The sequence below is a fragment of the Trachurus japonicus genome, chromosome 17 (assembly GCF_045865225.1).
Source record: "Trachurus japonicus isolate A0001 chromosome 17, Traja_1.0".
NCBI classification, from domain to species: Eukaryota; Metazoa; Chordata; class Actinopteri; order Carangiformes; family Carangidae; genus Trachurus; species Trachurus japonicus.
The window spans coordinates 12,447,446-12,475,062 of NC_140923.1; the positions used below are offsets into that span (position 1 = coordinate 12,447,446).

Sequence of the window (27,617 nt, forward strand, 5' to 3'; positions counted from 1 at the left end):
TAGTACTTTATTGTCATTCAATTATACACACTATTGTACAGAGAATAAAATGCAGTTGCACTTGCTCAGACAGATAAAAACTGACCTAAAAACAAACCAGAATAAATAGGAAAATATAAAATATGTACCACAGAAATACTAAATAAACAGTAAAGTGCTAAGTGTGAAATCAGACCCTAGGTTAAAATAACTGAATCAGGATAAAAACAAATAGATATAAAAGAAAAATAATATTAGAAAAGGGGAACATCTTTTACTGCACTATGTACTACATCCATTCATTTAGTGAAAGGAGATATTTATCTTTTTTAAAAAAAATGTATAATAAATAAAATTGGAATAATAAGAAAAAGTAAAATGGAATAATAAATAAATAAAAAAGTAACATTGAAATCGCTGTTATTAGTTTTAGACTTATAATAACAGTATATAAGCAAAAATACTAATTGGTGTATGAAAATCTATGATGAAAATTCACTAACATCTCATCCCACCCATAGACTGTAAAAAGAATCCCACCACGTTGTTGCGGGAAAATCTCGTTCGCGGTGGCGTTAGTTCTCGCGAGAACACGTGGCTTCAAACCTCCCCATGATCCTTCACGGTTCCTCTTTCTAGCCGGCGCCTGAGAATGGGTACGTGTTTTCATGCTCGGGTCGGAGGGAGAATCCTTGTCCATCTGGGGTTTAAACGAAGGAATAATCCGATAATGGTTGGCTATATTGAACATAAATGTTACTTGAACAGATGTAGCTTTATCTTTATTTTCTACAGTCCGTTTATTTTATTTTATAAACGTAAATTGTAGTGGATGCTAGATGCAAGATGGCTGCCCGCATTGTAGTTGGCGGAGTCTGATAGAAGTATGGTAGAAAACAGGCCCGGGTGGCAGTTTGTGGGTTTTTGTGTCTATTCAAAAGATTTAGTTTTGCTTGTTTTAACGTGTCAGGTGTTTAAAAGTTGTTTTCTGCTTGTTGTAGTTGGTTGAAAAGCGCCAGGCTGACTGTTAGCTTGGGTTAGCATTAGCTAAGCAGGCTCGTCGTGATCCTGACATGCTGTTGCACGTTTATGCTGTTTAGTTTTCTGGTTTCTCAAGCTTGTCTTGTGCATTTAACCTGACTTATTTTACATTTCTGGTTATAATTCAGTGTAATAGCACGCTCTTCTGTTCCTTGAAGAGCGCACTGCTTCCTGAGGGTGATAGTTCAATTTCCAAGAAATACGCGTCTAATGTAGTTGGCCCTCCATTTTTGCTTACTTGAAATCAGACTGTAAAGCATGGCATGTATTATATTAGGACTGTAAACGGTAGTTGCTTTAGTTACTGATCATTCTTACTGAAGCCATTTGTTGAATGGGTAGTGCCATAAACGTGCACGAGGTTACGCCTTGAGTATCTTGGTTTAATTGATAAACTGCTGATTATTAGGATTTGCAAAGCTTAAAGTAATATATACTGCCAGATTAATTTGTGTTGTCTTCAAATGCCAAAGGTGTATATTTATTTTACATCAGAAAGCCAGCGTCCATCGCCAAATGTAGTTTTGATGATTGCAAACAGGTGCTTGAGTAACATGATGAATCTTTTTAAGCGGAATCCGAATTAACACTGCGGACAACCTACCTTGGAGAACTGATTACTCAAGCACCAAAAAAATAACCTTTGTAGTGAACATCTTACAACTTTATCTGGTGATCTAACTCCTGACTCTTTAACTTTTCTCATTCATTCAGGTATCTCAAGGGACAACTGGCATAAACGCCGCAAAACCGGCGGTAAACGCAAGCCCTACCACAAGAAAAGGAAGTATGAGCTCGGGCGCCCTCCTGCAAACACAAAGGTGAATGAGATTTGTGATTTACCTCCATCTAAAGCTGTCTTTGATGCGTGGGTGATGAAAACTAATCCTTAGGTAAATGTCCTTTTTGGATCGTTTTGGTTCAAAGCTCTGGACTTACCGATGTTAGGACTTGTCATAGTTACACTGACACGCTTAAGAGCCAATTCATGGTGCTGTATTTCCCCATAAGCCCTGACTAACGCAGGCTGTGAACATGTCTAACCGGAGTTGTATCGTAATGCATAAAACTTCTGTTTCTGTAGATCGGACCTCGCCGCATCCACACAGTGAGGGTCCGTGGTGGGAACAAGAAGTACCGTGCTCTGAGGTTGGATGTTGGAAACTTCTCTTGGGGCTCTGAGTGTAAGTTTATCTCTCATGGTCTCATTGATTTCATGGGACCATGTGAGCCCCCTTCATCTTCTGCATCATGTCTTCCTGTGATGATAACTTTGTCCAGTTCTGCTACTGAATGAAAGTGATGATAACCGTGACTCTGAGAAAGACTAGTTTAATATTGATATGCTTTTTAAAATTTTTTTATATTGATCTAAACTGCAATGTCAATTAACACTGGTTGCTTTTGTATATGCGCAGGCTGCACACGTAAGACCAGGATCATCGATGTGGTCTACAACGCCTCCAACAACGAGCTGGTCAGAACCAAGACCCTGGTGAAGAACTGCATCGTGCTCGTTGACAGCCTTCCCTACAGGCAGTGGTATGAGGCCCACTACGCCACTCCTCTGGGGCGCAAGAAGGGAGCCAAGCTGGTACGTTGGAAAGATGCAACATTTCTAGTACCTTGTGTTTTCATTTGTGGGTTATAGTGCAAAGAAAAAGATTTAGCAAGTTGAACTCGAGCCATTCTTGAGTAGATGGATGTTAAGTGTCTTTTTGTTGCATCTACACAAAAGAGTAAGGCTGTGAACCCTGCTGGTCTTGTGTATTGCAATAATTCTTGCAGTCAATTAACCTGGTTTTTAATGACTTAATTATAATTTGCACACTTGGTTTACACAGAAATTCACTTTATTGGTTAGATTTACACATTCACTTTGACATAAGACAGGGTATTGATGCTTTTTGTCACTGATGAGCTGCTTGTCTTTCCATGAAGATAACTTTGTCCAGTTCTGCTACTGAATGAAAGTGGTGATAATCGTGACTCTGAGAAAGACATGTTGCCTTCAGTGACATCAATGTTAATTTAATTACACATTTAAATCCTCCAGCGAAGTGTGAGGTTGATTCACACTTATCTCTCTAATAAATAAACCTTGTTTTCCTCTGCTCTAGACTCCTGAGGAGGAAGAGGTCCTGAACAAGAAGAGGTCAAAGAGGACCCAGAAGAAATACGATGAGCGTAAGAAGACAGCTAAGATCAGCACTCTCTTGGAGGAGCAGTTCCAGCAGGGAAAACTGCTCGGTAAGTCTGGTGTTTGTGGTGTTATGGACAACTCTTGGGTGTTTTTTTTAATACTAGTATCAGCATTTGAAAATCTCTACCACAGACTGGATGTTCACTGAAAGTCATGGTCTCATCCCAGGGCATCAAATGTCATTGTGCATGTGACCCAAATTCTGCACATCTTTTGCACAGACAGTTTTTGTAATGAAGAGTCTGTGTGAAAATGTGCTGACTGAAGGACAATATGTAGTTAAGTTTGTACACACGAGCCAGTGTTTAAAAAAGGAAAGTAAGAAACCAGTTGGACACAGTAACTGAATCGTACCACTAGATGTCAGACTTTACTTGGTGTATGAGCCCATGAATGAAAGTCTTGCCAACTGCGACACTGACATTTGATCTTCATGTTGGCAGCCTGGGCAGTTAGATGTTTACATCTAGTGGCCCTGTTTTTTATTTATTAACCCACATGTTAATCCCACACACAATATTGCTTGATGCTAATGAAACACAAGTTTTATTTGGCACAGGTTGCAGATGAAGCTGTAATTAATTTGTCAGTAATAAATGTTAGTTCAGTCAGTTTCTATGAAACTTTATTGTTTAGATTTACAAGTTTGTCACTTATGAATACATTCACGATGACACGAGACAGGATATTGATGCTTTTTGTCACTGATGAGCTGCTTGTCTTTCCATGAAGATAACTTTGTCCAGTTCTGCTACTGAATGAAAGTGGTGATAATCGTGACTCTGAGAAAGACATGTTGCCTTCAGTGACATCAATGTTAATTTAATTACACAGATGCAGCTGTAATTAATTTGTCAATAAATGTTAGTTCAGTCAGTTCCTATGAAATGACACTGGTCTTGTTTTGCGAAGGCTTCTCCACCCTCATCACCGTTTCTCCTCTCTCCTGCAGCTTGCATCGCCTCCAGACCCGGCCAGTGCGGCAGGGCTGATGGTTACATCCTGGAGGGCAAGGAGCTTGAGTTCTACCTGAGGAAGATCAAGGCCAAGAAAGGCAAATAGATGTACAGCTGTTTGATAACGTGAATAAATTCTTCCCACCACACGACCGTCTGCTCTTGCTCATTAAGCTGTTTTGTTTTATTGCTGTTTTTAAGGCTCTAAACTGACTCATTAAAGTTAAAACTCTGAGGTTGGTTCAGATGTTCAATCATCACCAAGGTCAAGATTCATGACTCCTTTCATAGGCTGAGATTCATTAAGGTTTTCATCTGAGATGTTAAATAAAAGAAATCAATCACTATAATTATTTTAATGGGCTCTAACCCACTATGTGTCTGACCATTGTGACTACTCAGACACACCTGGATTAATCAGTTTGTCCAATAATGTAAGACAGGAAATGAAGGACCTGCCTTAAATTCAGGAAGTGGTGGAGCTGTGCATAGAGCCCATTGAGTTAAAGTTGGGTTGCTATACATCCTGACACAAGTGCACGACCATTTACAGATATCTGCAGTCCTTAAATTCATAAGTAATTGGTTTACAATTTAACATAACAGTGAAATCCCCATATTGTTTTTACTTTGGCCAAATCTTGTTTAATTATCAATCGAGCACTCAGTCTGGCTTGTTGATGGAGAATTTGTCTGATATTTTTACTTTTTGGCCAGTGAGTACTTACTGTTTGATCATGGCTGTTCAATCTCAATCAACAGACATTTTAATGCTGTGTGTAATTTTCACTGTGACATGCTTTCACTTGTACATCTGAGTGTCTCACACCTGTTCACATACTAGTAAAATGCACTAATTATTAGAAACTTTATAAACACCAGAATTTTCACTATGAATGAAACTAATGGGCCCTATGCACAGCTCCACTACTTCCTGAACTCTGAGTAGTCACAATGGTCAGACACCTGGATTAATCAGTTTGTCCAATAATGTAAGACAGGAAATGAAGGAGCTGTCTTAATTCAGGAAGTAGTGGAGCTGTGCATAGAGCCAATTGATGCCCATTTTTCAAATCAATTATTGGATAAGAACACCAAGCATGGGGTGTTTTCAGAAGACTATGCTTTTCTGTCATAATGTGAAGGGAAAGGAAGCTGTTGGTTTGGATGCATCATCACAATATGCTTGGTGCTTTATAATGGACATTTAAAAAAATGAAGTGGTTCATTTAAATGAGAAATTAAAATACAGCTGGTGATGCTGCAGTAGTATAAACACCATCAGCTGCAGTACTGAGTACACGCAGGCAGTTGTAAAACGCAGTAGAGGTTAGGTTAGGTAAGAAAATGGGTCAAAAGTCGTTTTACGTACGACGTGAGCCCACACGTGACCAAATCCGGCCGCTGTGATTGGCTGAGACGACCTTCATCTGGATGTAGGGTAAAGGTACTGCTCCAGTTTGTACTGTGTCAGCGACGAGTCAAAACAATGCTGCTTAACAAGGTGCGTTTACTTGTATTAACTAAGCTTTAACTCGGCTGTATGTTTATGTGGATTTAGTAATCAAAATATTGTTGAGAGATTTGTCATCCTGACCAACACCTTCACTTGTTGTCCAGGCAACATTTTGCCAGCTACGTCGTTAGCTAACGGCAGCTAGCATGAAGCTACAAAGGCTAAAACACATAAGAAACTGTTTATCAATAATGTTTACTTAAACTGGAGAAGTTCAGCATCAAATGTTTTATCTACTTCAGATTTTGTGAGTGTCCGTGTGATGGTTTTTAAATGTGCTCCTGGTCTGGTTAGTATAGTCCCGTTTAATGGTTTTATGAGTCTGAACCTCCATATAAACATGTAGCCTATGACTAACGTTAAAAAGTCAAATGCAGTAGTTAACTGGTTTAAATTGGTTTATTAAAAAAGAAAAAGAAAAATCTGAATGTTGAAAATGTATTTAGGTAAGTGTCCAAAACGAAATATATATAAGAAGCTGTTAGCAGTTGTATTTGACTATACAAATGTTTCTGTATAAGACTTAGTTAGTTCAGTGCAAAATATTTCAATTTGTGTGCATGCTGTTGAAAGGGATAGCACACAGGACCTGTAATTTCCTTGTTTGCTGTGAAGGAAATACAGTTGAGAAATGTTCAGTTCAGTTTAGTTCAGACAACTTAATTAGTCCCCTGGGGGTAATTCAGGTGAAGCAGTTCTGGCGTTGAGAAAAACACACAAACAGCCATGACATAACAACAAGCAGCAGACAACAGTACAATATGCAAAATCAGTGTGTGGAGTGGCACAATTTGATAACAGAGACAGGATAAGAATAAATAGTAATATATAAATAAGTGTTAAATGTGTTAAAAAACAAAACAACTTCATAACATTTTGCATTTCTATCTCAGAAAAACATGCCTGGCTCTGTTAAAGCAGATAACAGCGGCACGGCCGTTTCGGCTAATGCTGCGTTCAAGGCAGGCTTTTGAAACCGTAAGTTACAGCTTCAAGTCACAACTACGACTTGGTAGCGTTCCAGGTAACCCGTAGCTCGTGTTTTTACCGTCCTGTTGTCTGTGAAAGTTCCCTATAACGGCCACTCGTAACTTCCGACCCGTGAACTCGTACCAGATCGAACTGGTATGACTTCACAGGAAGGAAAAACACAAAGTACGAGTTTCCTTGAACGCACCATGAGTTAGCAGCCCCCGCCCTTGTCAGGCATCAATTGGTCCTCGTGCTACGTCACCACATTCACGCGCATCCCTTGGCTGCACACACAGCCCTTCATGCCGTTCTCTCCCCTCATTGGATAACACTTGTATCCCACAAGGAAAATTTTCTCCTCGGGTTACAGCAGAGCAGAGTGACGGAGAGACTCGTGTTTAGGCTGAAATACTTCATGTAAGTGATTGCTGACGGAAAATAGGACTATTTAGGACTTATATTAACAAAAACATTCCACTGATATCTGCTTTAAGTAAGATGTACTGGGAGGTGGAAAGTGGAAACTATGGCTAGCTGATTATGTCATAACACTTATGTCCTATGACTTATCCTCCTCACACACACACACACACACAGGTGTTCAGAGCCAGTGTGCGGTCTGGGGTCAGGCTGCAGAGCTCCGCTGCCGCCAATGCTGCTCAGTCCTCCAGCAGCCACGCTTCATCCCAGGGCTTCTCCTTTGGTGAGTAGCAGGTGGAAATTTTACACTATTGCAAAGGAAGAGTTCACAGTTTTTACCTGTTTTTAAATTACCATTCACTTGCTTTTACGCACAATGAAAGAGTCACTGGTGCTTTTGTAGCTGTAGCTGTTTTTGCCAAAATCCACAGCTGTCGTGTTGGATGCCAAAATCCACAGTTGTCATTCTGGGGTAAAGTGTAAAAGTTTATTTGAAGTTGATGTGAGGCTTAAAGGTTCAGAGTTAGATAAAGTATCTCTGTTTTTCATTAACTCATGCCTCAGTTATTTAGCAACCTACAACTGCCTTACTCTCTGTTGGATCCATTCATGTCCTTCACTTAAACACTCAAGTTCCTGCTGTTCCTCAAACTACTTGTCTGACTATGGAGATGACTTGCTTTAGTTCATTATAACTCTAATTGTTAGTTGAAGCCTCATTTGCTTTGGCGCAATGAAGGGATTTAGCAGAAAACACACTTGGTGTTTGTCTGAGTGTGTTACCATGTGTCTTCTTGCTGCTTTGACCCACAGAGCTGACGGAGCAGCAGAAGGAGTTCCAGCAGCTGGCCAGGAGGTTTGCACGTGAGGAGATCGTCCCTGCTGCACCTGTTTATGACAGGAGTGGTGAAGTGAGTTTTATATAACCCAAACTCACATCTTAATGTTTTTGTAGGGTTTAATGTATTATTCATAAGACACTATGCATTTTCTGACTGTGAACTTCACTGAGACACAGAACCTTTAGTGATGTCAGGGCAGAGTGTGTTGGTGTTTGCTGTCCTGAGGCTGAGGTGCCGCAGACGCTACTGATAGTGTTAAACAGTGAGATGTGAACAAACAGTCAGTCACCTTTGATAAATAAATGCACCTGTGTGTGTAAACAAGACCTTGACTGGAAATTTGGCTCATTATTGATTCAAGAATAATTAGACTAGCTTGACAAAAGTCAGCTTGTTGTGGGCCTCCACCAAGGGTTTGGTTGTTTGTCTGTTATCAATACCTGTGTGTACTGTTTCTATTTGTCTAGTGTGTTTATCAAATCTATTTTTATTTCTTTATTGAAAGAGGTCTTTGTTTTTCTACCTTTCACACCCTCTTCTGGATCATGTGAACAACAAGACCCCTGGCACTCCATGAAGTCTTTATTTACTTTCTACTTTTCTCCTTTTTTAACATGAATATAACTCTAAATGTTGTCCTTTTCCAGTATCCTTTCCCCATCATCAAGAAAGCATGGGAGCTCGGTCTGATGAACAGTCACATTCCCCAGGATTATGGTACGTTAACATTTAGATTTTCCCACTGAAGCATCCTCTCTAGTGTAGTTTCTTAGCTCATGACCTGAACAATACATGTTAAATTGGCTTTGTGAGATGATTAGATCAACATGAATGGATTATTTCAGGCAAGTTGTTGGACTTCTGTTTGAAAACGCTGTTATGTTCGTCTCTTTTCGTGCTCAGGTGGAATGGGCCTGTCGATCTTCGACAGCTGCCTCATCACAGAGGAGTTGGCTTACGGCTGCACCGGCGTCCAGACGGCCATAGAAGCCAACTCTCTGGGCGTAAGTTGTTGTTTAGCAGCTCCTCACCAATGTTAAAAGAGCCAGTTCATTCAAATCACAAAAGATCTCAGCACGCTAATTTAAATATTGTCAATTTTTCTAGAACATGCGAGCAGTTTTACACATAAAATAGAAGCACATGCTCTATTTATCTGTTAATTGTTATTGGTTAGGGTGAGTGTACATCAAGTGCAGATTGGTGTGATTGATGTGTGTGTTAGTGGTGACATACTTGTTTGGGATGTGCTGGAGAAGACTTTGCACAGAGGTCTGGCTCTCCTAACTCCTATCAATACGAGATCTTGGCGAAAAAACAATGCAACTCTGGAGGGAAATAAATGTTGTGACATTGCAGAAGCTAATTGAAACAATGCCACAGTGAATGCATGCTGTAATCAAAGCTAAAGCCGGTCCAATGAAATATTAGACTGTGACTTTTTTGGGACGGGCAGTGTACATTATATTATATTATATTATATTATATTTAATAACGTACAGATAAGTCTGTGTTTGTATATCACATCCATAAGCACTTCTGATAAAAGAATAGAAGAGAATTGTAGAATTGTTTTAAAGGAAAAAAAAGACTAACCCTACAGTGAGGAGGTAATTAAGCTGCTGTTTCTCCCTCACAGCAAATGCCTGTTATTCTGGCTGGCAATGAAGCACAGAAGAAGAAATACCTGGGGAGGATGACTGAGGAGCCACTCATGTGTGTAAGTATATTCAGGACATCACGGTGTTTTACGAGCCTCGCTGTGTGTTCAGTCAGATGAGACGACGTTAACTCGTGTCTGGTTGGTCTCCTGCAGGCGTACTGTGTCACAGAGCCGGGGGCGGGCTCGGATGTGGCCAGCATCAAGACCCGAGCTGTGAAGACGGGAGATGAGTATGTTGTTAATGGACAGAAGATGTGGATCACAAACGGCGGGAAGGCAAACTGGTATGTACCCAGATTATTACGTTGCAATGCAGTCTAATGTGACGGTCATGAAGATCACTAAGCACGGTACTGGTACGGTGCACACATTTCTGCACATGCCACATTTACTGTTTTTAAATGAAACTAAAAGAAATAACATTAGCATTATTTAAATGTCTGTTTGCTGCAGGGTTTGAATCAAGCACTTATAAAAATCAGCAAGTTATGTCATTTGTCAAGCGGTATCCTTAAAGGGATAGTTCAACATTTTGGCGAAATGGCCCATTGCCATAATCCCTATAGTCATAGCAGTAGGTTTGTTACCTTTATTTGTCGGTGCAAGCTATTTTTAGAACGGCGGAGCAGAGCTGCGAGCTGCTCAGAGCTACGCTACAGAGGCTCATGGGATTTCTTGGTTTCCCTCATCAAATTCATCAAATGCACAATCCAACAACTCCAAAACGCTCTGGTGGACAAGTTGTGACCTGCACATTCACCACACGTTTTGGAGTTGTTGGATTGTGTATTTGATGAGTTTGGTGAGGGAAACCAAGAAATCCCGTGACAATTAAAGGTAACAAACCTACTCCTAAGACTATAGGGATAATGGCAATGTGCCAATTTGCCAAAAGGTTTAACTATCCCTTTAAGGATAATGAACGCAAAAACACGTCTGTTGTTCTATAGGTTATGTGACCATTTGTACGTCTTTTATAACCCTAGGTACTTCCTCCTGGCTCGTACGAACCCAGACCCCAAATGTTCAGCCGGCAAGGCTTTTACTGGCTTCATTGTGGAGGCCGACACTCCAGGAATTCAGATAGGAAGGAAGGTGAGACGAGGAAGAATATTTTTATTTAATTATATACACATACTTTTTTTTTTTTTCTAAATCATGGTCTGGTTTGATGATATGATCAGCGTTTTTCTTGGAGGTTCAAAACCTTGTATGAACAGGGAGATGTAGTTGAAGACAAACCCAGAGCTCTCTGAACAGAAACTGGTTTTCAACACATTCTGCAGATGAATGGAAACAATCCAACGGACTGTTGCGTGCGTGTTAATGAATATCTGGGCCTGTTGTATGAAGGTTAACAGTAGTGTCAGGTTACATCTGCTGAGTAGAACCAGAAAAGGCCCTCAGACTTGTTTTTGCAGGGACAGATGTCATGAGAAACCAGAAGGAAATAAAACAATGCTCCATTTTTATCCAGATGAAACTGCTTCTAACAAACCTCTGATTGTTCTGAACGTGACACAGGAGACGTGTTTGGTGGTTTTTACACCTGCTTCAGTTTCAAGGGAATCGTGCTCTGTATTTGTTTAACTGGAAGAGGATATTTCTGGTGATAAAGCTTCAGTCAATCCCCTAGAGATCATTAAAATTATTTTTTTAGGATTGGATTAAAGTGACTACTAATCTAGGTTTATAAAAACTAAAGAAAGCATGTTCTCCAGCCAGGACGGTCCTCTAATGTCCGTCTGTGGTGCCGTGCAGTCCTCCGTCTGACGCTGTGACAACACGTCTCTGTTTGTTCTGTGCTCGTAGGAGATGAACATGGGTCAGAAGTGCTCCGACACCAGAGGCATCACCTTCGAGGACGTGAGGATACCGAAGGAGAACGTCCTGATCGCAGAGGGATCCGGCTTCAAAATCGCCATGGGCGCCTTCGACAACACGAGACCACCGGTACGTTTTCTGTTGTTGTTGTTGTTGTTAATTAAAGCAGAAGTAAGCGATATTTTTGTGTTAATATAAGTCTTAAATAGTTCTATCTTCCGACAGCAATCACTTACATAGAGTGTTTGGTCTGAAACACGGGTCTGTCAGTCACTCTGCTCTGCTCTGAGCCGAGGAGAAAACTTTTCTTGTATCCTACAAGTTTTATCCAATGAGGAGAGAGAACGGCATAAAGGGCTGTGTGTGCAGCCAAGGGATGCGCCTGAATGTGGTGACGTAGGGACGAGGACCAATAGATCCATGACGAGGGCGGGGGCTGCTAACTCCCGTCGGCTGACAAGACGTTATGGTGCGTTCAAGGCAACCCGTAACTCGTGTTTTTCCGACCTGTGAACTCGTACCAGTTCGATCTGGTACGAGTTCACGGGTCGGAAGTTACGAGTGGCCGTTATAGTGACTTTCACAGGTAAAACAGGTCGGAAAAACACGAGTGGGTTGCCTGGAACGCTACAAAGTCGTAAGTCGTGACTTGAAGCTGTAATTTACGGTTTCAAAAGCCTGCCTGGAACGCAGCATTAGCCAAAACGACCGGATCGCTTACTTCTGCTTTAACTAAATCAGTCCAAACAGGAAATAGTTGGTGTCAGAGTTTTTTTCTTTTTCTTTTTCTTTTTTGACTTCAGTTAATCAGAGTTCTTTTTCCACCTTGACATCACATTGAACTGGATATATAAAATGTTATTTTTTATTTATTTTGGCAATAAGATTAGAAACATTTGGAGTCCTTATACTAGCAGTGTTGCGTGTTTTTGCATTTTCAAGTCTGTTTCTACTGGATTTCTGAGCCTTAAAGAGTTTAATTTGACCAGTTAAAACTGTAGGAGTCTGGTGTCAAGTGTTTTGCAGCCACAGAGGAAGAAAATTCCTGACAACTGAAAACTTTCTTTAATGCGGAAATGATGCAGAAAGAAAATCTTTCAGTTACAGGTGGTAGAGCAGGAAGACTGAAGTCACCTAGACACCAACTGAAAGTCTGAAACAACACTTTACCTACAGTATCTAAAAACTGCAAATGGAAAAAATCCATGTTTGACTGTCGTATGTTTGTCACTGTATATTAGTGTCTCATGTTGCTGTTGTATTGCAGGTGGCAGCAGGAGCGACAGGCCTGGCACAGAGAGCGCTCGATGAAGCCACCAACTACGCACTGGAGAGGAAAACCTTCGGCAAAGTTATCGCTGAGGTTTGTTCACACAGATCTTTAAAGTGTTTTTTTGTGTCTTTATACTACTACTATTATTATAGTGGCTTCCCTTTGTCACCATCTGCACATACCGGTCTGAAGGGCTTGTACACATGATATAGGTGCAAGTGTAAGTGCACAAACACAGTAAAATGTCCAAACATTTACTTTTCTTGTTGCTGATTTATGACACACAGCCGTGGATAACAGGTTGCTTTACCCAACGTCCACAACAAACAATAACTAACTTTGATGAATAAATCTGACCTGTGGGGTTACACGCCACGGCACGGTCAAAACCCGTATGGCTTCCCCAACATGTGCACCTAACCTGACCTGACTATATAGACACAAAACCCTGAACAGATACTGCCACCTACTGGCATACACGTGCAACACCCATAAACGAAACAGAAAATGAACAACTTGGCTCCTTGGCTCTTAAAAACATTTCTCTTTTCACGTGCTTATAGCTGAGCTCTTTTTAAGAACTTTGAACTTTATCTATTTTACTTTTATTTGCTCTAGCTTTTAACTCTGTTTTTTGTGTTTGTTTTTATTCTGTTCTATGCTTCTCTTATTTATTTTTTTTTTTTTTTAATGTTTTGTCTTTTATGTAGAGCACATTGAGTTGCCTTGGTATGAAATGCGCTATATAGATAAAGATGCCTTGCCTTGCCTACAAATTATTACTGTCCCGTAACCGACCAACTCAGGTGTAGGTTGTTAAACGCTCCGCCCGTCTCCTCCCGTCTCTTAGCACCAGGCCATCTCCTTCCTCCTGGCTGAGATGGCGATGAAGGTGGAGCTGGCCAGGATGGCGTACCAGCGCTCGGCCTGGGAGGTGGACCAGGGCCGCAGAAACACCTACTACGCCTCCATCGCCAAGGCCTTCGCCGGAGACATCGCCAACCAGGTGGCCACCGACGCCGTTCAGGTGTTCGGAGGCAACGGCTTCAACAGCGACTACCCGGTCGAGAAGCTGATGAGAGACGCCAAGATCTACCAGGTGGGTGACGATGTTGAGCGCTGAGCGACGGCTGGCTGAGCTGTAGCTTGATGAAACCTAATTTATCTTAAACTCTTATTTCTGTTCTCAGATCTACGAGGGAACGGCTCAGATCCAAAGGCTCATCATCGCCAGAGAACACCTGGGAAGGTTCAAGAAATGAACTCTGCGCCCGTGACGTCCCGTCCTCATTCAAATGCCGTTTTGTTGTAACTTTTCTATACATATATACGTGTAGCAGGAAATAGATCTGGTTGCATAACCTCAGGGTACAGAGCAAAGATGCTGTTTGCCTTAACGCCGTCTCATCCTGCCTTGCTTCTTCAGACTGATTCACACCCTGGACTGACAGCAGTCCACACAGCCTTTGAGCAGATGCCATAAATCATTCAGGTTTGCCTCATTAAGTCAGAAAATATCACACGACCATGTCCCGTTTACCTGCTATTTGCATTCAGGTGATCGTCTCCCTCTGTAAATATATCACATGACAGGAAAAATAAGGAAAAGGTTCTCTGTAAATTGTAAACAACGTCAACCAGACACAAAGTCCTCAGCCTGGCCGTGATGTTAATTCCAGGGCATTAGAGAAAATGCTGTATTTATTTAACATTCTCCTGGTTCACTGTTCGGCAGATGTCCATCATAAGTTAAACTGTAAAGTTGTTTTTATCAAGTGAAGTGAGATTTGTCTGGAGGGTGGTGTGCTGCAGCACTTCAATACAGTTTGTGGGTTTTATTTCTAGCACTCTCTTTTTCTGATTGACAGTAAAATCAAGATGATAGTTATGATGCTGATGTTCATGCCTTATTCTGTCTCTGACTGAGTGTTTGTTTGGCCACTCAAAATAAACTCACTTAGAAAACGATTTCTCAGACTTTGTGGATGTAATGTGCATTTATCAAACCTTTAATACAATAAAACTTGAATCTTAATCTCAACAGGTTCCCATCAGTGTGTAGGAGATGGGAATGTGTGACTAATGATGTAACAAGAATCAGAAGATGATTTTCAGTCAGATTTAGCAAATAATCCTATAACTGTATCTTTCTAATACAGAGGCCTCAGCTTTACACTTCACCACGGATAATTTCTGAAGCACTGACATGTATGATATCATTTGTTGCCTGTGTTCAGTTGTCACTGACATGATTCATGACAATGATTTTTGTGGACAGCAGTGTAGGAAATGAAAATATGTTCTGACTTCATTTTGAAAATGGATGAGGCAAGAAAATCACAACCAAATAAAGTAATTTGTGTTGATTTCATGATCTCAGAATAGAATCAGCATTGTAAATTTCACCCTTCTCTCCTGTATTTTAAGACAGGAAAATGTTTTTTATGAGAATATACAGTTTAATTAATTCTCTCTATAGGCACTCTAGGTGATCCGCTGTAGCAACATGGATGTATTTTGGTGAGCACACCCTCCATTCATCCGTTCACGTTTTATTCAAGATTCGTGGTTTGAAGCTCATGTAAATTGAAATTTTGACGTGAAGTAATTTTCTATTTCAACCTTTTGTATACATGTCAGTCACAAAAATCAAACATATATAATTTTAGTCAGTATTATAATGCTTACAAGATAGGACAGCCATGTTTCGTGCTACGTAGCGCTGAGTGACAGCTGAGCTAGCTAAATATGCTTGCAGTCATGGGTGGGGCACGGGCCCCTGCGTCCCAACGTGCCCCACTAACTTGCATGAATGAGTTTTTAATAGACCTATATGAGTTAATATGTTAAATATGTTGTTAACTAATATGTTAAATAGTATGTTAAGTAAAACATATTAAATTAGCCCATTATATAAGCTTGTAGCCTTTTCAAATAGAAGATCTATAGTTAATGCACACGAATACAGTTAATACACAAAAATATGTTAAATATGTGATTGTATTCATATTAATTCAATAGTCCATGGGTTATTAAGTTTTTTCTTTGAAAAAAACATAAATAAAAAAAAAGATTAATGTCATTGACAGCAGTTAAATGAAAATATAATTTTGAGATGTTGAATGTATGCTGTGCTGCATGGGGATGCTCCAGTCGCTTGGAGAAAGGCCTGCACATGTATGGCTTCCCCAAACACAGGGACAGGAGAAAAGCATGGCTGGCTAAAGTCAGAAGGAGCAATTTAAACACCTAGATTTCAACAACAAAAAAATATGTGAGGTAATCAATAAAACATAGGTGACACATCCAGCAACACCAGATAGGCATTTTCTTCTTCATGGCTGTTGTCCCACATCTGGTATAATATTTTTATATTTATATATATATATATGTATTTAAATAAATGAAGAATGTATGGGCCAGAGCAATAAATAGTTAATCAATAATCATAGACATTGATGCTGTACATCAGGAGAACTGACGAGTAAGGACCAATGATCTTATAGCTCAGGAGTGATGATGACAAGGATGTAACATGTCTCTTATGTGTTAACTGTTTCACCAGATGTGGGACAACAGCCATGAAGAAGAAATGCCTGTCTGGTGTTGCTGGATGTGTCACCTATGTTTTATTCGACCCCAAAGGATTTCCACATGGCCTGCTTAGGGCTACCCATGTCGGTGGTGACATTCATTACATGTAGCCCAATGGATTCTGCCCTCTGTTGTCATTGCTACTGTTTTAGGAGCTGTGATTCTGTGATTCTTCTTGCATTGTTTTTTCCTGTTCTGCTCTGTTAATTAAAAAAATATTAAACTTCCCAGTGGCGTGGTATTTGAAAGTGTGTGAAAGAGCAAATTGTTTGAATATGATTACCTCACATATTTTTTTGTTGTTGAAATCTAGGTGTTTAAATTGCTCCTTCTGACTTTAGCCAGCCATGCTTTTCTCCTGTCCCTGTGTTTGGGGAAGCCATACATGTGCAGGCCTTTCTCCAAGCGACTGGAGCATCCCCGTGCAGCACAGCATACCATGGTGAAGACTATATTCAAGGACAACACAGCGGAAAGGACGCAAACAGCTTGACATGCTGATCTGTTTGACTTCTGTACTGTTTTTAAGGAATTTATTGTGATATTAAGTGCACTGGGCAAAACATGACTACTCTGCCTCAACCAAGTCTGAAAGTTAAAAAAAAAAAAAAAAAAAGAGGAAATATATTGCTGTCAACAACTGTACGGGTTTAGTAAAGTTAACAGAGTTCAAAGCAACACAAGCATCGCCTAATAAGAAGAATAGTTAACAAATAGTGATAGAATTATGTGTATTCCCAATGAATAGGCTTTATGCACAGCTCCACTTACTTCCTGAAATAAGCCAACTCCTGTCTTACATTATTGGACCAATTGATTAATCCAGGTGTGTCTGGTCTTGGTCCAATAATGTAAGACAGGTAATAAAGGAGCTGGCTTATTTCAGGAAGTAAGTGGAGCTGTGCATAAAGCCCATTCAAATCAAATATTTGCATTTGCATGGATTTCCTATTTGAACACGGTTGTCATCATCCAGACTTGTGAGTGACCTGTCAGTTTGCCTCATTCAAGTCTGAAAGTTTGATAAAAACAGAGAAAATGCTACGATTTTATTGCTGTCGATGACAGTACGGGTTTAGTAAACTTAACAGAGTTCAAAGTAATTAACACAAGCATATATATACTGCAACATAAAGCATTTATTGACCGTAATTATCGGGGTTTTCCTATTGCTTTCAATTGCCCGCCAAGCACTTCCGGGAACTTTCTGAGGCTAGTCTACATGGACCATGTGATCGGTTGTCGCCACTCTCTGGCTCCTGTCTGTGCCAACGTTTCCAACATCATCATCAAACCAACTTGCCCTGCTCTCCCCTAGTTGTTTTGATAAAGCAACCTTAACTAGGGTGAGAGAGACAGTCCTTTCCGTCAAAAATAAAAGCACCAATCTAATAAAAAAAATCCCGTAAAACGTTTAAATTAAAAAAATATAATTTACAGAAAATCCTAGAGCCATTAATTCAACCTTTTTCTTTTATTGTATTACAAATGTATTGCCTATTTTATACGTTTTATTTTTGCGAACACTTTTACTCTGGTGAGAGAGAACGGAAAAGGCTGGTAGATTTTTTTTTTTTTTTTTTTTACATTCTTGGTAGTAGGCTACTACCTGTAACCGCCTGCAACCTAATGGACGTGAGAGTCATAGGTCTAGATGTCAGTTTTGCAGATTGTGGTCGTTTCCCCACTCTTAATCAAATATCATGCGCATTTCATACTTGTTCCTGCTTTTCACACACCTTTCATCAGCAGGTAGGTTTGATTTTGAGTACATTTCAATTTCAATGTTTAAATTTCAATGCAACTCGCAACTGCGTCACAGTGTCACGTCTTATTTACTGTGGTGGTCCTTTTTTTCATTTCAAGAAAAAATTGCTTTTTGACGATAGGCCAACTGGGTTAACACCAGTCTATGGTTAAGAAAAGTGATGGCGACAGCTTTACCCTACGTTTAAAATTATGTTATTACTGTAAGATAAGATTTAGCTATATAACCTGAATGAATGTGCATCTAATCACTCCTTAAAAGATTGTGGTTTGCAAGATTGCATTTCCTTTTTCATTTGCGTTTTTTTTTTTTCAGTCGTGCTGTAAGTTTTAACTGATGAGTGTTATGATGATGGTGAATGTGTAAATTCTGTTTGTCCCACAGTGAAACACTCTCTGATGCATTTCCTCACCACATCCAATGGAGTCCCAAACTTCCCTGAGTTAGTGGGTGCTGCTCTGCTTGATGACCTTCCAGTGCTTTACTGCAACACCACCACAAAGTCTGTGGTATCAAAACAGGACTGGGTGAAACAGTGCTTAGATGACAACCAGAAAATCCAGGAGTGGTACGCTGCCAAGTGTTTTGAAGTTCAGCCCCATGTCCTTAAGGCCAGGATGAACAATGTGATACAGCGTCTGAACCAAAGTGGAGGTACACTTTTGTGAATTAACCCTGTACACACAATGATTACTAAACAATAGAGCATAGTTTTCAATACAGTAACTATGATTCTGTCCGGTCTTGGATGTGATGTTTTTCTTTATGCCTTATTAACCCTAATCCTTTGACAAGCAATGTTGAAAGTCAGAGTTGGCATCTTACACCCAAAGCCTGTTTTTAAAGGTGCTAAATAAATAAATAAGGGAGTTATTATTTATTATACTTTGTGTGTGAGCACGCCAAGTACTGAATCATGCAATGCAAACTTATGAGGTCCCCTTGCCAGTGGCAGTTGTATAACGTAGTCCTTCCTGTCTGTCTGTGTCTGTCTCAGCTGTCCACACTTTACAGTGGATGCTAGGCTGTGAGTGGGATGAAGAGAGTGAAAAGATTACTGGTTTTAATCAGTATGGCTACGATGGAGAAGATTTCATATCTCTGGACTTTGTGACTTGGACATGGGTCGCCCTGAAACCAGAGGCTGTCTACACTAAGAAGATATGGGATGCTGATAAAAGGAGAATAGAACTAAGTGAAAACTTCTATACCTACACCTGTCCTCACTGGCTGAGGGAGTATGTGAAGTATGGGAGCAGCACCTTGCTGAGAAGAGGTAGAACACAATACAGTATGTTATACAGTTTGTCCAGATTGTATTGCTATCCCTCTCTTCCCAACCATCTCTCCCTCTCTGTCTTTCTCCTCAGTTCCTCCCTCAGTGTCTCTCCTCCAGACGACTCCCTCCTCTCCAGTCAGCTGCCTCGCTACAGGTTTCTACCCTCATGAAGCCGAGATGTTCTGGACCAAAGATGGAGAGGAGCTTCATGAGGATGTGGCCCGAGGAGAGATCCTCCCCAACCACGATGGCACCTTCCAGATGAGTGTTGACCTCAACATTTCATCTGTCGACCCTGAAGACTGGAGGAGATATGACTGTGTGTTTCAGCTCTCTGGTACTGAGATCAACATCACCACCAAACTGGACAAAGCAGTGATCAGGACCAACCGGGGTAAGGGTAAGATCTGTGTTTTCCAAATGTTACTGCACATTCGTTCCATAGTATGAATTCATCTTCAACAAAAGTCATAACAATCAAACCAAAATTCATCCTCCTCATCCTTGGATTACTAGTCAGATCACAAAATAATCAGCAGATCCTTTCTGATTTTCTCCAAGCTGTAAAAAGTTTTTAAATGCACAAATGACAGGTTTGCCTTGACAATTTTGAAATACACCACATTTGCTAATTTTATTCAATTAATGTACATATTTGGTTATTTATTTCTGCCTTTCTGTTTGTCAAAGTGTCTGTCCAATATATTAAGGATGTTTTGTTCTCATGGTTGTACAATTTGAGACACTAAGATTAATAAATGGATGGACGGGTGGAAACATTTTTTTTTTCGACAGAGAATCCCAGCCAGGAAACCAGCATCACTAACATCATCCTCATCATCTCAGGGGTTGTCTTCCTCTGCTTCTGCTGCTGCTGCTGCTATCAGTTTGCCAAAAAACGTTGTTTTTCACAGCATGCAAGAGCAGTGTAATGACCAAAGTTAATGTTATCCAGCTAAAATGGACGTGACAAAGTTGGTGTTGTTGGTTAGCATGCTTTCAGCTGTATTTGGTTAATCTACAGAGCAGCGAAGGAGACTTAATGGTGTGTATGGAGTATTTTTATTACACTGTTCGTGTGGATGCGGAATTTTATTTAAAGGTACATTGTGTAAGAATTACTCCCATCTAGTGGTGCGGTTGTAGATCGCAAGCAACTCAGTCGTATTTTTCATGCTGCATTCACGTGAAATCGGGCTTAAGGCAGGCGGACAACAGCCGCTGCACGTAACGGCATAAACAAGCCTCTATTTAAACAAGTGGTCCTGGCGATGTGCATGGTATTGTTTACCTGACCCACGTTTTACCGGCTTTCTCTGGACTTCTGTGACTAAAATGACAGCTGGTTTGTTAACAACGGCCGTTTTTCCGGGTGCAGTCCTCACAGTCCTCACTGCGTTACCGCGGTGACTTTTCACAGACGCCACCTCGACCTGAGCTGACAGCTCCGGTGTCTCCGCTGAGTTTCCGTGGTTTCCTACCGTCACGCTGCCACTGAACGTAAAAACATGGCGACACCACATGGCAGCCAGCACCGAGCTTACCCGCTCCATGGAGATATGAATGATATGAACGGCTCATTCAGAGCTGAAAGGAACACTTCACTTTGTTGATGGGGGGATTACTGGTTAATGAAAAACGTACTTTTGAACGAAATAATCGATTTTCGTGATTAGATAACAGGAGAACTTACACAATGTACCTTTAACAAAACTTTGGTTTCAAAAATACCGGTGTTCGTGTGGACAAGGCCTAAGAATAAGAATTAAAAGCATCAGTTGAAGAAACAACTAGGGCAACCCAGTTTGCCTTATTACTGAAAGCTCAGTGGGTAATTTCTTTTTATTTCCGTTGGTCACATTTTTTTTTAATCTATGGGCCTTTAACTGAGAAAGAGGCTCTAACACTAGAGGTCACGACCTCTCAGTTCAGTTGAGGTCTTGGGCTTCAATGGAACACAACTGGAAAATACTTGAAGAGAAGAGTGATTTTCTACAGAACTTAAAAGCAAATCACTCATCAGTCTTCCACCATGATCCCACAGGGCTTTAAATGAAACAACATATCAGCAAATGGTGCTGGAATTTTCAGAAAAGACTAATGTAAACTTCAATCAACATTAAAGCAGAAGTAAGCGGAATTTTTGTGTTAATATAAGTCTTAAATAGTTCTATCTTCCGACAGCAATCACTTACATAGAGTGTTTGGTCTGAAACACGGGTCTCTCAGTCACTCTGCTCTGCTCTGAGCAGAGGAGAAAACTTTTCTCGTATCCTACAAGTTTTATCCAATGAGGAGAGAGAACGGCATAAAGGGGCAGTCCTCTCTGTGTGTGCAGCCAAGGGATGCGCGTGAATGTGGTGACGTAGGGACGAGGACCAATAGATCCATGACGAGGACGGGGGCTGCTAACTCCATCGGCTGACAAGACGTTATGGTGCGTTCAAGGCAACCCGTAACTCGTGTTTTTCCGACCTGTGAAGTCGTACCAGTTCGATCTGGTACGAGTTCACGGGTCGGAAGTTACGAGTGGCCGTTATAGTGACTTTCACAGGTAAAACAGGTCGGGAAAAACACGAGTGGGTTGTCTGGAACGCTACAAAGTCGTAAGTTGTGACTTGAAGCTGTAATTTACGGTTTCAAAAGCCTGGCTGGAACGCAGCATTAGCCAAAATGACCGGATCGCTTACTTCTGCTTTAATGCTTGAAACTACTGAAGTAAAATAAATAAATATTGTCTAACACTTATAATAATAGTGTTGAATACACAGCAGTCCTTTGGACATAGTGATAATAACTTGATGGTAATAAAGTGAATGTCTTTTAACTTTGCTTTGCTTTTGAAGTTGAAAAAAGTATATGAGAAATACTGTCAAAGAACATTCTGTTACAATGTACAAAGTATTAATAATCGTTTTAAATCATTGAAGCAATAACATGTTATGAAAAGATTAAGATAATGGGTACGAGTCAGAGAGTGTGTGTGTGTGTGTGTGTGTGTGTGTGTCCAGTGTTCACACCTTATTTCTCTAACAATTAAATACTAATGTAGAGATGTGGTCCTCTACATGTTCTGCACTGTGAACTTATTTATTGGTCTGCGGGAACTAAATTCATGTCATTTATTTTTGTTTGACTTTTGTGAATGAATAAGTTGTATTTTTATATGCACAATGTGGAGCTACCTTCCAATCATGTTTGCTACAAAAGCTTCTATTCTATTTATTGTCTATCAAATAGGAACAAACTGTGTTTTCAATGGGAATATATTCTTCATGTTGTTTTAGACTACTTTAAAATAAACTCCTATTTTCGAATGTCTGTTTTTTTTTTTTTTGTTTTTTTTACATCTTTATCTGTGACTACAGTGTTTGAGCATGGAGGAATTGGATGATAGGATCAATCATTTTGTTAGTTTCCAAATCAACTTTATTTGAATAAAAACAGGAAGTAGGGAGAGAACTGCACAAAACATAATCACAGGGATTCTTTTTTTTTTTTTTAAGTATATTTTTTGGGGCATTTATGCCTTTATAGATAGTACAGTTGAGGCAGACAGAAAACGGGGAGGCAGAGAGAGGGGTAATGACATGCAGTAAATGGCGCCCGACACGGGACTTGAACCAGGGCCGACTGCAGCGAGGACTGTGCCTCACATGGGGCGCCCGCTCTAACCACTACGCCATGCGACACCCCCACAGGGATTCTTTATATGTTAATACAGATTATTTTTCTATCAATACACTAAGAACTTGCTCATATACTGTACGTTTCATTGCTACTACTCTTCTCCAAGTGGTCACTGTGATCTGAGCTTGGGCGTGAGAGAACTGATTTAGCCAGATCAGATTTACTAATCCCTCTGTGAGAGATAAGAGAGAAGATAAGTGGCAATAAAGAGGGAAATGGTTATTTATTAAATTAAGTAAGTTTTTAAAAGCAAATTTTTCAATAACCTTGAACTCTGTGGTGGCAGAGCATTTATAAAAATAGGAACTATCAAACCTGTAACACTTTGCCTCTGAAGATGGAGATTCACCTCCAGAGGAAGTGTGTAAGACATAATGAAATTGAAACTGAGAAACTGATAGCGAAATAAGTATTTTTTTTTAAATGCTGCAATTAGAGGTGGAAATCCCTTACAACAGTACTGACCCTAAGAGTAAATGTATTCAGTAATTAATTCACTATTGTTTTAACTTAAAGCAGAAGTAAGCGATATTTTAGTTATATCTTCCGACAGCAATCACTTACATAGAGTGTTTGGACCGAAACACGGGTCTGTCAGTCCCTCTGCTCTGCTCTGAGCCGAGGAGAAAACCTTTCTCGTATCCTACAAGTTTTATCCAATGAGGAGAGAGAACGGCATAAAGGGGCAGTCCTCTCTGTGTGTGCAGCCAAGGGATGCGCGTGAATGTGGTGACGTAGGGACGAGGACCAATAGATCCATGACGAGGGCGGGGGCTGCTAACTCCGTCGGCTGACAAGACGTTATGGTGCGTTCAAGGCAACCCGTAACTCGTGTTTTTCCGACCTGTGAAGTCGTACCAGTTCGATCTGGTACGAGTTCACGGGTCAGAAGTTACGAGTGGCCGTTATAGTGACTTTCACAGGTAAAACAGGTCGGAGAAACACGAGTGGGTTGCCTGGAACGCTACAAAGTCGTAAGTCGTGACTTGAAGCCGTAACTTACGGTTTCAAAAGCCTGCCTGGAACGCAGCATTAGCCCAAACGATCGGATCGCTTACTTCTGCTTTAAGAGTAGCCTGTGGTACAGACTTCTTTTACAAATAGCTGAGTTTTAGTTAAGTTTAAAGGTCCCAGACATAACAACAAAAACAAAACAATTCTGAGCTTATACTATAACGTGTCAGGAAACACAATACACAAAAAGAACAAAAACAGTAGCCTTACCAATAATTAAAATATTACAATGTACCATGGACAGACTAAGTGTTTAAAGGAAATGACAACACTTTTATAGGCATGCCTCTGGTGGATTTCATGGGGTCTAAATGAAAGGTTATATGCTTATCTTAAACACTGATAAAGTATAAATCCTTTGTGGGGGAAATTTGAATGTGTGACACAGACTGACATTGCCATAAGACACCTGACTGGCACCCCAGTATTTTGCAAGGTCACACTCTCCAAACCGTCACAACACACACACCTAGCTCAGACCACTCGTTATTGATGTATGGTTATGCATTGTTGTAAGTTAAAGCAGAAGTAAGCGATCCGGTCGTTTTGTCTAACTTCTTGTCAGCCGATGGAGTTAGCGGCCCCCGCCCTCGTCATGGATCTATTGGTCCTCGTCCCTACGTCACCACATTCACGCGCATCCCTTGGCTGCACACACAGAGAGGACTGCCCCTTTATGCTGTTCTCTCTCCTCATTGGATAAAGGTTGTAGGATACAAGGAAAGTTTTCTCCTCGGCTTACAGCAGAGCAGAGTGACTGACAGACCCGTGTTTCGGACCAAACACTCTGTAAGTGATTGCTGTCGGAAGATACAACTATTTAAGACTTAGATTAACATGAACATTCCGCTTAGGCTACTTCTGCTTTAATGCAGGGGTGCAGATCCGATGCCAGGATTGGGGGGAGACACAAAAGAGATTTTTTTTTTTGCCCATATGCAACTCATACCATGCCGCCATAAATCACAACTCCGCAGAGGCTCGGCATATCATTCAAAAAGTACTGCACAGGGAATCCTTTATTGTGCTTACCTTTCTTGTTTATTTGTCCTAAACAGCCAACAGCGCGTATCACTGCTGTTATATTAGTAAATTATAATTTAAAGAGTCTCGGACATATAATATCTACTCACGTTCTTATCTTTCGCCTCCCACCGACCCTCCCAGATCCCCAGTTCTTCTCCCCATCTTCCTTTTCTCCCAGTGTATGGAACTTTATGCATGATTAATTGATATGGATGAATATCAAAATATGAAGCCCTAAGATTGAGGGGGTCGTTATTTTTTAAAGCATGCTGATGTTATCAGCGTCTGTGTAAGAAACTACCCGTTCATCTGCATCGTAGTGGAGGAGACCAGAGGTGGGATGTGGAGTCAGAGATATTTTTGTCAAACATTATTTGTTCCACCATTTCAATCATTTCTTTTTAGATCTGAAGAATGTGAAGTCTGAAAATACATTTGTTAAATTTTGAATAGTTTGGGGTATTTTATTGGGGGGGGCAATTCATGTTTTTCAGAAATTAGGGTCCCCCCCCGTCCCCTCCGGGATCTGCACCCATGGGTTAATGTAAGTTCTGAAAATAAAATACATTTTGATTATTAAGATTTATATTTTTAATTTATTTTATTGTGCAATACAAGTGACAAACTTAAAGACATGACACAACACAAGACAGGAAGGACCTAACACATCAGCCAAACGAGTAAATAAATTGAAAAAGAAAGAACAAATCAAGAGGAGAGGAAATAAAATAAACATCAGCAGCCAATCACACAGAGTTAAATAATTAAAACGGAACAAACCTTTCTCTTTTTCCCCCTTTACCTTCATTTCCCTGTCCTTCCCCCCTTTTTTCTTGTCCCCTTTCCCCGCTCCCCCTTTCTCTTTTCCTCTCTTCCCTCCTCCTCTCCTAACTTTCTATTTATTGTGTGAGGTGACATACAAACAGACAGATTAACAAATATATTACAATGTAGATCTACAGAGATGAAGTCAATCAAATAGTAGGGGGATAGGCTACAACATGGGTGAGTAGGCTACAACTTCAAATAGGCAAACAGAGAGGAGACAAGAACAAAACAAAACAAATAAAAGGAAATACAATAAAATACAAAAATAAAGAATAAAAGGTTAAATGCAGTTTTAACAACAGTTTGAACAGTGAACCAGCAGGTGGCAGTGGCGGTAATGCACTGCCTCCAAACCGACACCGAGAAGCAGAAGAAGCAGCAGCAGCAGGAGGAGGAAGCCAAGAAGAAAGTATCATGCGAGATTTCTCAGGATGGTAGGAAAACCACCCAATTATCGTTACGGTGTTTGTTAGTAAATGTATTTAAAGATGCCATCACAGCCGGAGTGTGTTTAAAGGTCCCGTCGTCTCCTTCCTGTCCAGATTTACCCGCTAATGTGTGAAAACAGTGAGAAAAGAGGCTAAACTGTAGCTAGCATCAGAGTTAGCATGTAGCTGGTTGCTAGCTCAGCCTGACAACAACCTCGTCCTAGTGATTCATTCAGCTTCAGCTTTCATAAAGACAGACAGGGTGTTATTGTGGATGTATCGCACCGTGTGGAGGTTTAGGTTGAGTGTGTGTCCTGTCATCATTATCACACTGTTGTCATGTCATGTTGTCATGTTGTCATGTTGTGTGTGTGTGTTGTCAGGGTACCCAAGTGAAAGATGTCATCATCAAGCCTGAAGCTCCCAGCTCGCTGCTGCTGGACAAACACGCGGACTACATCGCTGCCTACGGCTCCAAGAAGGACGACTATGTGAGTCATGGCTCTTATAGGCTCATATTTAATGTATTATACAATATTAATGTCCACCACCTTGGTTTCCTCTGACCTCTTGTATTTATATTAAGACAGAAAAGCTTTGATACTAGCTTCTGTGGTATTCAATCGTGTCCTCCTACTTTTAGATCATGTTTCATTGGCCTTGTTGTGTTTGTATTGCCTGTTGTCTCTCTGTGCTGTTTGTCTGCTGTATGATTTTTTTTTTTTTGACCTGGTGGTAAAATTGTTTCTCCATGCAAGATCAATAAAGCTTACCTAACCTAACCATACTTGAAAGAAAGTCAAGACAATTTGATCAAAGATAACAATGAACAGTATCGAGCAGTGCTGGTCTCTAACAGCTGCTGAATGTCTGCTCTGTACGTATATGGTACTGAACATGACAATAAATGGGAGTTTTAATCCAGTGTGCGGATATTCCCCTTTTCTCTTTTTCAATGATCCTATGACTATCCGGCACCTGGCCTAAAATAGGCACTGGATGTGCGCTCAACTACTCTGTTTTTCTATGGTACTGAACATGACATAAAATATACTGCCCATCCAAAAAAAGTCACACACTCTAAAATTTCTTTGGACCGCCTTTAGCTTTGATTCTGGCACGTATTTGCTGTGGCATCATTTTGATAAGCTTCTGCAATGTCACAACATTTATTTCCATCAAGAGTTGCATTGAATTTTCAAAGTTTCTCATTGGGGTTCGGGTCTGGACTCTGTGGTCACATTGGAGATTGGACCACATTTCTTCCTTGAAGATGATGGTTCCCCACTCTCCTTCCAGTT

The 27,617-nt window shown here is 40.5% G+C and overlaps 4 protein-coding genes and 4 non-coding genes across 8 annotated transcripts in view; all 8 read left to right on the top strand.

Annotated features, from left to right (window-relative positions):
• The first annotated feature begins 608 nt into the window (after positions 1 to 608).
• rps8a (ribosomal protein S8a) lies at positions 609 to 4,328 on the top strand. Its single transcript, XM_085804728.1, has 6 exons — positions 609 to 635; positions 1,735 to 1,841; positions 2,105 to 2,204; positions 2,439 to 2,614; positions 3,141 to 3,270; positions 4,176 to 4,328. Exons 1-6 carry the CDS (start codon positions 632 to 634, stop codon positions 4,283 to 4,285), a joined length of 627 nt encoding a protein of 208 aa, XP_085660854.1. The 5' UTR covers positions 609 to 631; the 3' UTR covers positions 4,286 to 4,328.
• LOC146970224 (small nucleolar RNA SNORD46) lies at positions 1,886 to 1,995 on the top strand. Its single transcript, XR_015038156.1, has one exon. It is a non-coding gene; the product is annotated as a small nucleolar RNA SNORD46 (small nucleolar RNA).
• Positions 2,275 to 2,347, top strand: LOC146970225 (small nucleolar RNA SNORD38). Its single transcript, XR_015038153.1, has one exon. It is a non-coding gene; the product is annotated as a small nucleolar RNA SNORD38 (small nucleolar RNA).
• Positions 2,951 to 3,019, top strand: LOC146970226 (small nucleolar RNA SNORD38). Its single transcript, XR_015038154.1, has one exon. It is a non-coding gene; the product is annotated as a small nucleolar RNA SNORD38 (small nucleolar RNA).
• LOC146970227 (small nucleolar RNA SNORD38) lies at positions 3,945 to 4,013 on the top strand. Its single transcript, XR_015038155.1, has one exon. It is a non-coding gene; the product is annotated as a small nucleolar RNA SNORD38 (small nucleolar RNA).
• A 1,308-nt stretch (positions 4,329 to 5,636) lies between the features above and the next one.
• Positions 5,637 to 14,730, top strand: acadm (acyl-CoA dehydrogenase medium chain). Its single transcript, XM_085804730.1, has 12 exons — positions 5,637 to 5,683; positions 7,265 to 7,370; positions 7,901 to 7,998; positions 8,577 to 8,646; positions 8,833 to 8,933; positions 9,569 to 9,649; positions 9,746 to 9,876; positions 10,579 to 10,687; positions 11,405 to 11,545; positions 12,684 to 12,779; positions 13,540 to 13,788; positions 13,880 to 14,730. The coding sequence occupies exons 1-12, from the start codon at positions 5,669 to 5,671 to the stop codon at positions 13,949 to 13,951; spliced, it is 1,269 nt and encodes a 422-aa protein (XP_085660856.1). The 5' UTR covers positions 5,637 to 5,668; the 3' UTR covers positions 13,952 to 14,730.
• A 3,256-nt stretch (positions 14,731 to 17,986) lies between these two features.
• On the top strand, positions 17,987 to 20,262 carry LOC146970229 (major histocompatibility complex class I-related protein 1-like). The gene is made up of 6 exons (XM_085805911.1): positions 17,987 to 18,035; positions 18,173 to 18,181; positions 18,436 to 18,705; positions 19,049 to 19,327; positions 19,422 to 19,724; positions 20,126 to 20,262. The coding sequence occupies exons 1-6, from the start codon at positions 17,987 to 17,989 to the stop codon at positions 20,260 to 20,262; spliced, it is 1,047 nt and encodes a 348-aa protein (XP_085662037.1).
• Positions 20,263 to 26,271: 6,009 nt separating this feature from the next.
• rabggtb (Rab geranylgeranyltransferase subunit beta) overlaps positions 26,272 to 27,617 on the top strand; it is a 9,434-nt gene continuing 8,088 nt past the window's right edge. Inside the window, exons 1-2 of the mRNA XM_085804731.1 lie at positions 26,272 to 26,322; positions 26,700 to 26,807. Of these exons, the coding sequence (XP_085660857.1) occupies positions 26,320 to 26,322; positions 26,700 to 26,807 (111 nt within the window). The 5' untranslated portion in view covers positions 26,272 to 26,319. The remainder of the gene's footprint in view (positions 26,323 to 26,699; positions 26,808 to 27,617) is intronic.

What these genes read in the sequence shown, in the direction of transcription:
- rps8a (XM_085804728.1), top strand. An exon ending in GCCCTCCTGCAAACACAAAG is followed by an intron (nt 1,842 to 2,104) that starts GTGAATGAGATT and finishes CTGTTTCTGTAG; the next exon opens with ATCGGACCTCGCCGCATCCA. An exon ending in CCAGCAGGGAAAACTGCTCG is followed by an intron (nt 3,271 to 4,175) that starts GTAAGTCTGGTG and finishes TCTCTCCTGCAG; the next exon opens with CTTGCATCGCCTCCAGACCC.
- LOC146970229 (XM_085805911.1), top strand. Translation starts at nt 17,987, where the DNA reads ATGCGCATTTCATACTTGTTCCTGCTTTTCACACACCTTTCATCAGCA. An exon ending in GCGTCTGAACCAAAGTGGAG is followed by an intron (nt 18,706 to 19,048) that starts GTACACTTTTGT and finishes TGTCTGTCTCAG; the next exon opens with CTGTCCACACTTTACAGTGG. An exon ending in CAGCACCTTGCTGAGAAGAG is followed by an intron (nt 19,328 to 19,421) that starts GTAGAACACAAT and finishes CTTTCTCCTCAG; the next exon opens with TTCCTCCCTCAGTGTCTCTC.
- acadm (XM_085804730.1), top strand. An exon ending in TCGACAACACGAGACCACCG is followed by an intron (nt 11,546 to 12,683) that starts GTACGTTTTCTG and finishes GTTGTATTGCAG; the next exon opens with GTGGCAGCAGGAGCGACAGG. An exon ending in GAGACGCCAAGATCTACCAG is followed by an intron (nt 13,789 to 13,879) that starts GTGGGTGACGAT and finishes TTCTGTTCTCAG; the next exon opens with ATCTACGAGGGAACGGCTCA.